The sequence below is a fragment of the Scyliorhinus canicula genome, chromosome 1, assembly GCF_902713615.1.
Source record: "Scyliorhinus canicula chromosome 1, sScyCan1.1, whole genome shotgun sequence".
NCBI lineage: Eukaryota > Metazoa > Chordata > Chondrichthyes > Carcharhiniformes > Scyliorhinidae > Scyliorhinus > Scyliorhinus canicula.
The window spans coordinates 216423623-216436971 of record NC_052146.1 but is presented as its reverse complement, the minus strand read 5'-3'; the positions used below and the strand labels follow the sequence as shown (position 1 = coordinate 216436971).

At 48.4% G+C, this 13349-nt stretch overlaps 1 protein-coding gene across 5 annotated transcripts in view; it reads left to right on the top strand.

The window, feature by feature from the left end:
• The window catches only part of cep68 (centrosomal protein 68), a 57762-nt gene that overhangs the window by 37813 nt on the left and 6600 nt on the right, over positions 1-13349 (top strand). For 4 of the 5 annotated variants that reach the window (XM_038807456.1, XM_038807428.1, XM_038807448.1 and 1 more), the window contains 2 exons: positions 9759-9855; positions 11617-11783. In XM_038807456.1, coding sequence (XP_038663384.1) covers positions 9759-9855; positions 11617-11783 — 264 coding nt within the window. The remainder of the gene's footprint in view (positions 1-9758; positions 9856-11616; positions 11784-13349) is intronic. The other variant, XR_005461883.1, reaches the window with a different exon arrangement.

The following is a 13349-nucleotide window of genomic DNA, read 5'->3' as shown; positions in this document are numbered from 1 at the left end:
AGCACATGAGATTGGAGGGGGCGTCAGTGTGGTCACTGATTTGTGACAACCACCGGTTTGCTCCGGTGGGAGGGCTGGCTGGGGGCTTTAAGAGATGGCAGCGGGCAGGGATTGAGACCTATTCATCCAGGAGGCACTAGAAGAGGAGCTTGAGTTGCCAGGTGGGAACGGGTTTCGGTACCTTCAGGTGCGGGACTTTGTACGGAGGCAGATTCCAAGCATTCCCCGCCTCCCCCTGAGGGGACTACAGAACAAGGTGATGTCAAAAACAGGGGTGGGAGAGGGGAGCATTTCGGAGATATACAAGGAGTTGATGGAGTGGGACGTGGCCCCTATCAGAGAGGTGAAGAGGAAGTGGGAAGAGGAGTTGGGAGGAGAGCTGGAAATTGAACTGTGGGAAAAGTCTTGAAGAGAGTCAATTCATCCTCATCATGTGCCAGACTTGGCTTGATCCAGTTCAAGGTGGTCCACAGGGCCCACATGATGGCAGCCCGGATGAGCAGGGTAACTCCAAGTCCAGCACTGGCAATATTTAGGGTATCGGAAAATCCGGGGAGCCAAGGGGCGGGAGGGAGACCGATGTCCTGCCCTTCTCCCTGATGGCCTGGAGATAGATTTTGCTGGGATGGAGGGACTCGGAGCCCCTGAAGTCAGGAGTGTGGGTCAGCGATATGGCAGGGTGATGCACGATCAATTGCACAAAGACGAGAGTTGGATGCAATCGAGGCTTTAATACACTAAGATGTGTGGCCTCCTGCAGCAGCTGGCAAAATTGCTGTTGTACAGGAAGCACGCATATTTATACTCCGCCCAATGGGCGGAGCCAGCAGGCAGGGAACTACCCGCGTACCTGTAGTACAGGGCCTTACCACAAATCACCTAATATATACATCAGTGGTGACTACCACATTCACCCCCTGTTAAAATGGAGTCCGGGGGGGGTGGTGGAGAACTATATACAAGTACATTTTAAAATACAGAGAGAGAAAATTGAGTCCAGCGGGGTGGAGGGGAATTATACACAAGGGCGATGTTTCAAGAGTCCCGATCAAGTTACAGGTTCAGTCAGTCCGAAGCCTTGATCTGCCGCTGGGAGCACCGCAGTGGTGGCGGCGATTCCGGTGTCGGCCTGGTCTTCGGTGACTCTGGGATTGTGCCGAAATCCTCGTCATCCTCGGGCGTGGGCAGGGGAGGACGGATTGTCCTGGGGCGGGAGTTGCGGCTGGGTGCGCCGGGGAAGGGAAGGGTGGCGCCGGGCCGGAGGGGTGTGTGTGTGGGGAACCTGCTGGTGCCAGGTCCCTGAGGGAGACAGTATCTTGGCGGCCGTCAGGGTACGCTACGTAGGCATACTGCGGGTTAGCGTGGAGTAGCTGTACTCTTTCAACCAACGGGTCTGCCTTGTGGAGTCGTACATGCTTACGGAGGAGTACGGGTCCTGGAGCTGCAAGCCAAGTTTGGAGCGACACCCCGGATGTGGACTTCCTGGGGAAGGCAAAGAGACGTTCATGGGGTGTGTCGTTAGTCGCAGTTCATAGGAGCAACCAAATGGAGTGCAGTGCGTCGGGGAGGACTTCCGGTCAGTGGGAAGCCGGGAGATTTCTGGATCGTAGGGCCTGCTGGACGGCCCTCCAGACTGTCCCACTCTCCCTCTCCACCTGCCCGTTTCCCCGGGGGTTGTAGCTGGTCGTCCTGCTGGAGGCGATACCCCTGCTGAGCAGGAATTGACGCAGCTCATCGCTCATGAATGAGGATCCACTGTCACTGTGGACGTAGGCGGGGAAACCGAACAGAGCGAAGATGGTGTTGAGGGCTTTGATGACAGTGGCAGACGTCATATCAGGGCATGGGATGGCGAAGGGGAATCTGGAATACTCATCGACCACACTGAGGAAGTACGTGTTACGGTCGGTGGAGGGGAGGGGCCCTTTGAAGTCCACGCTGAGCGTTCAAAGGGGTGGGAAGCCTTCACTAGGCGTGCACGGTCTGGCTGGAAGAAGTGCGGTTTGCGCTCCGCACAGACCTGGCAATCTCTGGTGATTGCCCTGACTTCCTCGACGGAGTTGGGCAGATTGCAGGCCTTGATGAAGTGGTACAAACATGTGACTCCCGGGTGACAAAGATTGTCGTGTAAAGTCCGAAGTCGGTCTACCTGTGCGCTGGCACATGTACCTCGGGATAGGGCATCAGGGGGCTCGTTGAGCTTACCAGGACGATACAAAATCTCGTAGTTGTAGGTGGAGAGCTCGATCCTCCACCTCAATATTTTATCGTTTTTGATCTTGCCCCGCTGTGTGTTGTTAAACATGAAAGCTACCGACTGTTGGTCAGTGAGGAGCGTGAATCTCCTGCTGGCCAGGTAATGCCTCCAATGCCGCACAGCTTCAACGATCGCTTGGGCCTCTTTTTTGACGGAGGAATGCCGAATTTCGGAGGCATGAAGGGTTTGTGAAAAGAATGCCACGGGCCTGCCAGCCTGGTTGAGGGTGGTGGCTAGAGCGACGTCTGATGCGAAATGGTAACGTCTCGTCGACTGTGTGCATGGCAGCCATGGCGATGTCGGCCTTAATACAGTTAAAGGCCTGGTGAGCCTCGGCCGTTAGGGGAAAGAGCGTGGATTGGATGAGTGGGCGGGCCTTGTCCGCATAATTTGGGACCCACTGGACGTAGTAAGAAAAGAACCCCAGGCAACGTTTGAGGGCCTTGGGGCAGTGGGGAGGGGGAGTTCCATGAGGGGACGCACGCGGTCGGGATCGGGTCCCAGAACTCCGTTCTGGACCACATAGCCGAGGATGGCTAGGCGGTTCGTGCTGAACACACACCTCCTTGTTGTATGTTAGGTTGAGGAGAGTGGCGGTGCAGAGAAATTTGGCATTGTTGGCGTCATGGTCCTGCCGATCGTGGCCGCAGATGGCTACATTGTCAGGGTACGGGAAGGTGGCCCACAGCCCGTACCGGTCGACCATTCAGTCCATTTCCCATTGGAAAACTGAGACCCTGTTGGTGATGCCAAAGGGAGTCCTGAGAAAATGGTAGAGGCGGCCATCTGCCTCGAAGGCAGTGTATGGGCGGTCCGCCTTATGGATGGGGAGCTGGTTTTAGGTCCACAGTTGAGAAGACCCGGTACTGTGCAATCTGATTGACCATATCAGATATGCATGGGAGAGGGTACGTGTCGAGCTACGTGTACCTACTGATGGTCTGCCTGTAGTCCACGACCATTCTGTGTTTCTCCCCAGTTTTCACCACTACCACTTGGGCTCCCCAGGGGCTGTTGCTGGCCTCGATGATGCCTTCCCGAAGCACTCGCTGGACTTCGGACCTGGTGAAGGCCCTGCCCTGAGCACTGTACCGTCTGCTCCTGATGGCGACGGGTTTGCAATCTGGGGTTAAGTTTGCAAATAGGGAAGGTGGGTCGACCTTTAGGGTCGCGAGGCCACACACTGTGAGGGGTGGTAGGGGCGCAAGAAATTCAATGTTAGGCTCTGGAGGTTGCACTGGAAGTCCAGGCCGAGTAGCAAGGCAGCGCAGAGGTTGGGGAGGACGTAGAGGCGGAAGCCGCTGAACTCCACGCCCTGGATGGGGAGGGTGGTGATGCAGGACCCCCGGATCGCCACGGAGTGGGACCCGGAGTCCAGGGACATTCTCTGATTGGCGGGGTGTACTGCAAGGGAGCAGCGCCTTACCGTATCGGGATGAATGAAGCTCTCGGTGCTCCCGGAGTCCAGCAGACAGGAGATCTCGTGCCCATCAATTTTCACGTTTGTAGAGGCAGTTGCTAGGTTGTGTGGGCGAGACTGGTCAATTGTGACCGAGGCGAGACGCGGCTGGCCGTCAATGGTGGAAGGTGAAGTGGTGCCTGGGGGGCATGGGTCCTGGTACGATGGCGGCACCCATGGGCCGCACGTGTCATGGGGAAAACAAGATGGCGGCACTTGATACTCCTGGGGAGGACAAGATGGCGGCGCCCACGGGCTGCACGTGATGGGGGTTGAACAAGATGGCGGCGCCCACGGGCCGCACTTGGTCCGAGGAGGGGGAAATGGCAGGGCCCACTGGCTGTGCGTGGTCGGAGGAGGGGAAGATGGCAGCGCCCACTGGCTGTACAATGGGGGGGGTCGGAACAATAGCGGCGACTGAGCGGGCCTGGCACACCGCAGCGAAGTGCCCCTTCTTGCCGCAGGCCTTACAAAGGGCGCTCCGGGCCGGGCAACGTTGTCGGGGATGTTTTGGCTGCCCACAGAAGTAATATTTGGGCCCCCCAGGGTTAGTTGGTGGGCGCGCGGCTCAGGCGTGGGTTTGGCCGAGTGGCGTCCCCGATGGGGCAGCCGTCTGCGGAGTCCACTATGCGTAGGAGGGGGGCGCTCGGTCGAGGGTTTAGGCCTGAATGTTACGCGAGGCATTCAGTGAGAGCGCAAGCTTTTTGGTTGACGCGAGGTCGAGCGTGGCCCCTTCTAAGAGGCGCTGGCGGATGTAATCCGACCGTATCCCCGTAACAAAAGCGTCCCTCATAAGCAAGTTCGAGTGTTCCATGGCCATGACGGCCTGACAGTCACAGTCTCTGACAAGGGGGATTAGTGCACACCAGAAACCTTCTACTCACTCACCAGGGAGTGGAGAGGGTGCGTCTGGCGTAAAGTGTGTTAGTCCGCTGAGCGTAGTTTTCTTTCAGTAGCGCCATGGCGTCGTCGTAGGTCAGCGCGTCCTGGATAAGCAGAAAGACGTTGGAGCTCAGCCGCATGTAGAGGATCTGAATCTTTTGAGCTTCCGGGATAGGGTCTGGTGCAGACCTGATGTAAGCTTCGAAATAGGCTAGCCAATGTTCAAAGTCCTTTTTGGCGTTGCCTGATTGCCGATCCAGCTGCAGGCGATCCGGCTTGATGCGGAGGTCCATCTTCTGAAAACTTTAGTGTATTAAATTGATGCACGATCAATTACACAAAGACGAGAGTTGGATGCAATCGAGGCTTTAATACACTAAGATGTGTGGCCTCCTACAGCAGCTGGCGAAATGGCTGCTGTACAGGGAGAACACATATTTATACTCTGCCTACTGGGCGGAGCTAGCAGGCAGGGAACTACTCGCGTACCTGTAGTACAGGGGCCTTACCACAAATCACCTAATATAGAACATTACAGCGCAGTAGAGGCCCTTCAGCCCTCGATGTTGCGCCGTCCTGTGAAACCACTCTAAAGTCCCTCTACACTATTCCCTTATCGTCCATATGCCTATCCAATGACCATTTTAATGCGTTTAGTGTTGGCGAGTCCACTACTGTTGCAGGCAGGGCATTCCACGCCCTTACTACTCTCTGAGTAAAGAACCCACCTCTGACATCTGTCCTATATCAATCTCCCCTCAATTTAAAGCTATGTCCCCTCGTGCTGGACATCACCATCCGAGGAAAAAGGCTCTCAATGTCCACTCTATCTAATCCTCTGATCATCTTGTATGCCTCAATTAAGTCACCTCTTAACCTTCTTCTATCTAACGAAAACAGGCCCATTTGGTTCAGCCTTTCCTCATAAGATCTTCCCTTCATACCAGACAACATCCTGGTAAATCTCCTCTGTACCCTTTCCAATGCTTCCACATCCTTCCGATAATGTGGCGACCAGAACTGCACGCAATACTCCAAATGCGGCCGCACCAGAGTTTTGTACAACTGCAACATGACCTCATGGCTCGGAAACTCAGTTCCTCTACCAATAAAAGCTAATACACCGTACGCCTTCTTAACAACCCTCTTAACCTGGGTGGCAACTTTCAGGGATCTATGGACATGGACACCGAGATCTCTCTGCTCGTCCACACTACCAAGAATCTTACCATCAGCCCAGTACTCTGTCTTCCTGTTATTCCTTCCAAAATGAATCACCTCACACTTTTCTGCATTAAACTCCATTTGCCACCTGTCAGCCCAGCTCTGCAGGTTATCTATGTCCCTCTGTAACTTGTAACATCCTTCTGCACTGTCCACAACTCCACCGACTTTAGTGTCATCTGCAAATTTACTCACCCATCCTTCTATGCCCTCCTCCAGGTCATTTTTTAAAATGACAAACAGCAGCGGCCCCAAAACAGATACTTGTGGTACACCACTAGTAACTGGACACCAGTCAGAACATTTCCCATCAACCACCACCCTTTGTCTTCTATCAACTAGCCAGTTTCTGATCCAAACTGCTAAATCACCCTGAATCCCATGCCTCTGTATTTTCTGCAATAGCCTACCGTGGGGAACCTTATCAAATGCTTTACTGAAATCCATATACACCACATCAACTGCTTTAATCTCATCCACCTGTTTGATCACCTTCTCGAAGAACTCAATGAGGTTTGTGAGGCACGACCTACCCTTCACAAAACCGTGTTGACTATCTCTAATCAAATGATTCCTTTCCAGATGATTATACATCCTATCTCTTATAAACCTTTCCAAGACTTTTCCCACAAAAGAAGTAAGGCTCACTGGTCTATAGTTACCGGGGTTGTCTCTACTCCCCTTCTTGAACAAGGGGACAACATTTGGTATCCTCCAGTCTTCTGGCACTATTCCTGTAGACAAAGATGACTTAAAGATCAAAGCCAAAGGCTCAGCAATCTCCTCCCTAGCTTCCCAGAGAATCCTAGGATAAATCCCATCCGGCCCAGGGGAATTATCTGTTTTCACACATTCCAGAATCACTAACACCTCCTCATTATGTACCTCAAGCCCTTCAGTGGTGACTACCACACAGGGTTTCTCAGTCTGGAAAAAAACCAAGTTCGCCTTGAGAGGATCAACTCGGGGGTTCGCCCAGAGATGGCAGCCGTTCATCGATTTCTTCAAGGAAAATTGAATGTCAGCAATAAGGAGGGGCAGGGGAAAAGTGGTTGGGGGGGGAGGAAAACAGGAGGCATGGCAATGTTAGATAAGGACAGGGAACTTAGTATACGGGTAATTAAGGAATCGGGCGGGGGTAGTAGGGGACATGTGTTTTGTTCTTTTAGGTGTTTTGTGTGTGTCGGCCCGCGCGGTTGTTTAAGAAATGTTAATGTGATAAACTGTGAAAATTACAAATGCTTCGATAAAATATTTTCTTTAGAAAAAACTATGGGTTGGTAGTATGGATTTTTGAAGAGTTTTGGATTGAAACCTCATGAAAATTGCACTTATTTTTAGTTAATCCTGTCTTTCTGATGTCATCGTCTTGATGCCTTGTACTGACCAATGTACTCTCTTCAATTATGTGCTCATCAATCCTAAATGTAAAAAAAAAAAACCTTTTTGGTTGATTGTAAAATAAACTTGCATTTTTACAGTGACCTCAGGTTATTCCAAAGTGCTTTACAGCCAATGCAGTTACTATTTGAAGTGTTATTGTTGTAATGTAAGAAGCATTGCAACCTATTTGCACACCACAAATTCTCACAAACAACAATAGTCGTGATGTTCTGCCAATTACACATTCTGCGATCTTACCTTTCTGCCATTATTAGCATCTTCTTTAGTTTTGACACTACCGTTAACACTCCCTTTTTGGGGCAGCGCGGTGGTGCAGAGGTTAGCACTACTGCCTCACGGTACCGAGGTCCCAGGTTCGATCCCGGCCCTGGGTCACTGCCGGTTTGCACATTCTCCCTGTGTTTCGCCCCCACAACCCAAAGATGTGCAGAGTTGGTGGTTTGGCCATGCTAAATTGCCCCTTAATTGGGAAAAAATGAATTGGGTACTCTAAATTTATTTTTAAAAAATAAAATCGGAGGGCTGTTGTCGGCTTCAAAGAGACATAGATAGGATGCAGAGCTGGGCTGAGAAGTGGCAGATGGATTTTAACCCTGACAAATGTGAGGTTGTCCATTTTGGAAGACAAATATGAATGCGGAATACAGGGTTAACGGTCGGGCTCTTGGCAATGTAGAGGAGCAGAGAGATCTTGGGGTCTATGTTCATAGATCTTTGAAAGTTGCCACTCACGTGGATAGAGCTGTGAAGAAGGCCTATGGTGTGCTAGCGTTCATTAGCAGAGGGATTGAATTTAAGAGCCGTGAGGTGATGATGCAGCTGTACAAAACCTTGGTCAGGCCACATTTGGAGTACTGTGTGCAGTTCTGGTCACCTCATTTTAGGAAGGATGTGGAAGCTTTGGAAAAGGTGCAAAGGAGATTTACCAGGATGTTGCCTGGAATGGAGAGTAGGTCTTACGAGGAAAGGTTGAGGGTGCTAGGCCTTTTTTCATTAGAATGGAGAAGGATGAGGGGCGACTTGATAGAGGTTTATAAGATGATCAGGGGAATAGATAGAGTAGACAGTCAGAGACTTTTCCCCCGGGTGGAACAAACCATTACAAGGGGACATAAATTTAAGTTAAATGGTGGAAGATATAGGGGGGATGTCAGAGGTAGGTTCTTTACCCAGAGAGTAGTGGGGGCATGGAATGCACTGCCTGTGGAAGTAGTTGAGTCAGAAACGTTAGGGACCTTCAAGCGGCTATTGGATAGGTACATGGATTAGGGTAGAATAATGGAGTGTAGATTAATTTCTTCTTCAGGGCAGCACGGTAGCATTGTGGATAGCACAATTGCTTCACAGCTCCAGGGTCCCAAGTTCGATTTCGACTTGGGTCACTGTCTGTGTGGAGTCTGCACATCCTCCCCGTGTGTGCGTGGGTTTCCTCTGGGTACTCCGGTTTCCTCCCACAGTCCAAAGATGTGCAGGTTGGGTGGATTGGTCATGATAAATTGCCCTTAGTGTCCAAAATTCTATGATTAACCTAGGACAAAAGTTCGGCACAACATCGTGGGCCGAAGGGCCTGTTCTGTGCTCTCTATCTCTATTTATCTTGTGTCCAAAACATCTTTGTCGAAGGTCTCCTAAGCTTCAACCTATCCCCGACCTTCTATTTTGCTCCTCCCCTCTTAAACAAGATAACATCTATCACATTTCTACCTTTCTTTATCTCTGAAGAAGAATACTATATACTCAAAATGTTAACTCCACAGACACCACAGGACCTGTTGAGTATTTCTGGCATTTTCTGTTTTTATTTCCAACATCTGCATTATTCTTTTTTTTTTTAAATTTAGATTAGCCAATTATTTTTTCCAATTAAGGGGCAATTTAGCGTGGCCAATCCACCTACTCTGCACATTTTTGGGTTGTGGGGGCGAAACCCACGCAGACTCGGGGAGAATGTGCAAACTCCACACGGACAGTGACCCAGAGCCGGGATCGAACCTGGGACCTCAGCGCCGTGAGGCGGTTGTGCTAGGCCACCGTGCTGCCCCATCTGCATTATTTATAATAGGTGTGATTGCTTTGGTTGATTTATAGACTGTCTCAATCAATACTCTGGTAATAGATTTAATTGCTGATCAACCTCCCTTGATGTTGCAAACAGAAAATCAAAGCAAGGTGTAGGCTTCATGTGAAGCAGGTTTACAGGGCAGGGGGCCATTAGCCAAGATGATTGTCAGAGTGGCTGGGAATGCGGGTGGGGATAAGGGCTGTTGATGAGCTGGATGTGTATGAAGATTAGGTGCACCTGTAATGTGGGTGAGGAGGAGGGTCTGTCAGACCTTTGACCTGCTGTGCGTTTGGTAGATGGATGGTGGGCCCAGCAGTGGGACAACACAGGTGTAGACAAAATGGACAGAAAGTCACTCAGTGAATAGATTGTTATTACAGAGGAATTAGTTCATATGTTGTAAAGTAAATGAACTTTTGATTTTCTTGTGTAAAAATCGAGCTTCAGAATGTGAGTTTGTGTCTTTCCAGGCTTTTAGGAATGATATTAAGGAACACAGAGGGCTGACTGAAACTGTATTAAAATCTGGAGAACACCTGCTCAAGTCAATGACCACAACCACCCCAGGTACAAACCTTTTAGGGTGCAGAAAACGCTACATTTCGTATTTAATACCGTACTTTATCTGCACTCCCTTTTTTATGAATGAAAACTCGGAAGAATGCTTGTGAAAATCATTATTAATAGGAGGCTTAGAGGCAGAAGGGTTTCACTGTTATTTTTCCGTCGGATACTGCTAACGTGCAGTGATCTAAGTCATGATTCACTTGGACCAGGAGGAAATCATTCGGCCCCTTATGTCAGTTCCACAGCCATTCAATGAGATCATTGTAAGAAATCTTACGACACCAGATTAAAGTCCAACAGGTTTGTTTGGAATTACTAGCTTTTGGAGCACAGCTCCTTCATCATCAGGTGATATCATGACTGATCTGAAAATTAACTCACTTGTCTCAGTTTCCTTTAGTGCCTTTGTCCAACACAAACCTCATGATCTCAAATGTGAAGTTCTTACTTCAGTTACTGTTTTTTGTGAGAGAGCAATATGTCACTTACTTCCTGTCAGAGATCTTTTAATTTTGTTGCTGAAACAGGAGCCGGAGTGTGGCGACTAGGGGATTTTCAGTAACTTCATTACAGTGTTAATGTAAGTCTACTTGTATAGAATAATAATCGTTATTGCCACAAGTAGGCTTACATTAACACTGCAATAAAGTTACTGTGAAAATCCCCTAGTCGCCACATTCCGACACCTATTCTGGTACATGGAAGGAGAATTCAGAATATCCAATTCACATAACAGCATGTCTTTTGGGATTTGTGGGAGGAAACCGGAGCACCCGGAGGAAACCCATGCAGACACCGGGAGAACATGCAGACCCCGCACAGACAGTGACCCAAGCCGGGAATCAAACTTGGGACCCTGGAGCTGTGAAGCAAAAGTGCTAACCACCTGTGCTATGGCACTGCCGACACTAATAAAGATTATTATTAATATGATTGAAACAAAAAAAAATCGGAACGGTGGTGGATTTAAAAAAATAAAATAAAAATCATGCTTCTGTACTTTAAGGTAATTGACTGTAGCCAGACTGGCTATTTTTTCTTCTTTTAAAAAAGAAAGCTTGTACTCATATTGAATAATATAGATAAACATCCCGAAGTGCTTCACAAAAGCATAGTCAAATAAAATGACTGAACCGAAGGGAAGGTGCCCAAAACTGCTTGAAGATGGCTCTTAGCTCTTTATTGGAGACTGCAAATTGAGCAGTTTGACAACACAGAACCAATGGAAAAGTTGTAAGAGATGATGGAGAGATAGAATCACGTCTGTCACAACTTCTGGACAGCCCAAACTGCTTTACAACCAATGATGTGCAGTCGTTGTGGTAACATGAGAAATGCAATGGCGAAATTGCACATGGCCAAGCTCCTACAAACAGCGATGATATAATGACTAGATAATTGGCTTTAGCGATACTGGTTATTAAATGTATCAATTATTTTTACATGGCATAAAATAATTTCTGAAAATTCTTCGCAACCTTTGTGGAGGTTGTTTGCTACTGGTCATAAAAACAGAAAATGCTACAAGTACTCAGCAGGTCAGGCAGCATCTGTGGAGAGTGAAACCGAGTTAACGTTTCAGTTCTGATGAAAGGTCATTGACCTGATTATCTCTCTCCACAGATGCTACCTGACCTGTTGAATATTTCCAGTCTTTTTCTGTTTTTACTTCAGATTTCCAGAACCTGCAGCATTTTGTTTTTGTACTTATCAGCCATGATACTTTAAGTTGCTTTTCTGATCACTTCTGCTACTGTTTAGTTCTCAAGGAGACACTCGAATTGATAGCAAGGCAATCCAAGGCACTGAATGAGCATGCTGCACACCTGTACTTATCAGTTCTTACAGCTATGAATATGGTAAAAGGTGATCTGGACCCAAAGCATCAGGAATTGGAAGCTGCTGGTATCAAAGGGCACTCCGTACTGGTAAAGAGTAATTAATTATGGCTTGAATGTGATTGATCAAGAGCCTTGCTTCTATATTGTTTTATTGCTAGAGAATATGTATAATGTGCTGCTGTGTTCTTTAAAGCTTCATTGACAGTGATTTCTTATTAATAGTAATAATCTTTATTAGTTTCACAAGTAGGCTTACTATAACACTGCAATGAAGTTACTGTGAAAATCCCCTAGTCGCCACCGCCGGCGCCTGTTCGGGTGCATTGAGGGTGAATTCAGAATGTTCAGTTCACCTAACAGCACGTCTTTCGGGTCTTGTGGGAGGAAACCGGAGCACCCGGAGGAAACCCACACAGATACAGGGAGAACGTGCTGACTCTGCACAGACAGTGAACCAAGCCGGGAATCAAACCCAGGACCCTGGTGCTACAAAGCAACAGTTCTAACCACTGTGCTACCGTGCCGCCATGCGTGAATTTTAGTTTGCGTTGGGGCGGGCTCTATAATATATTATAAAAAGGTTTTGTATGAAGGCCCGAGCGTTGTGATTCTAAATACCTTACATTGTTTTCACACATAGCTGGACCGAAATATCAATCCTCTTATTTCATAGAATTTACAGTGCAGAAGGAGGCCATTCAGCCCATAGAGTCTGCACCGGCTCTTGGAAAGAGCACCCGACCCTATCCCCGTAACCCCACCCAACACTAAGGGCAATTTTGGACACTAAGGGCAATTTATCATGGCCAATCCACCTAACCTGCACATCTTTGGACTGTGGGAGGAAACCGGAGCACCCGGAGGAAACCCACGCACACACTGGGAGGATGTGCAGACTCCGCACAGACAGTGACCCAAGCCGGAATTGAACCTGGGACCCTGGAGCTGTGAAGCGATTGTGCTATCCATAATGCTACCGTGCTGCCCTGGTTTGGGAACGACCAGAATCTGGAGAATTATTGATTTTTTGCGTGTTTGTTTCTCCTATGCAACTTTTTGTCTAGAATTAGGGGACATATTCTTGCAATAAGGATTTGGCCATTTATAACTGAGATGAGGAGCAATTTCTTCACTGGAGGTTGTGAGTCTTTGAAGCTCCCCACCCTAGAGAGCTGTACATGATCAGTGATTGGATATATTCAGCACTAAGATTGATCATATTTTTTAGACACCAAGGGAATCCAGGATTACGGAGCAAGGGTGGGAGAGTGGAGTTGATGTCGAAGATCGGCCATGACCTCACTGAATGATAGAGCAGGAATGGGGTTCCTTTGGCCTACTCCAATGTCTTATGTTCTAAACTAGAACAGTATTATTGTTTTTCTAGTAGAAATTCAGCTGGATTCTCTTAACGACCCTGTGACTGTAAGAGAGAGATCCTGACACTGATAATAATTCCAGCTGATATGCTGGTGGTATCATGGTGAATGCAATAAGTGTGCCAATTCTAGCCTCCTTGACATGCATGCATACCACTAAAAGCATTTGATTGAGGTGTTTCCAAGTTTAAAAGTTAGTCAGGCTATTTTATTCCTGCTTCCTTTTTGAATTATTCACCAACTATAGTGTAGTTGTTATCTCGCTGGACTAATT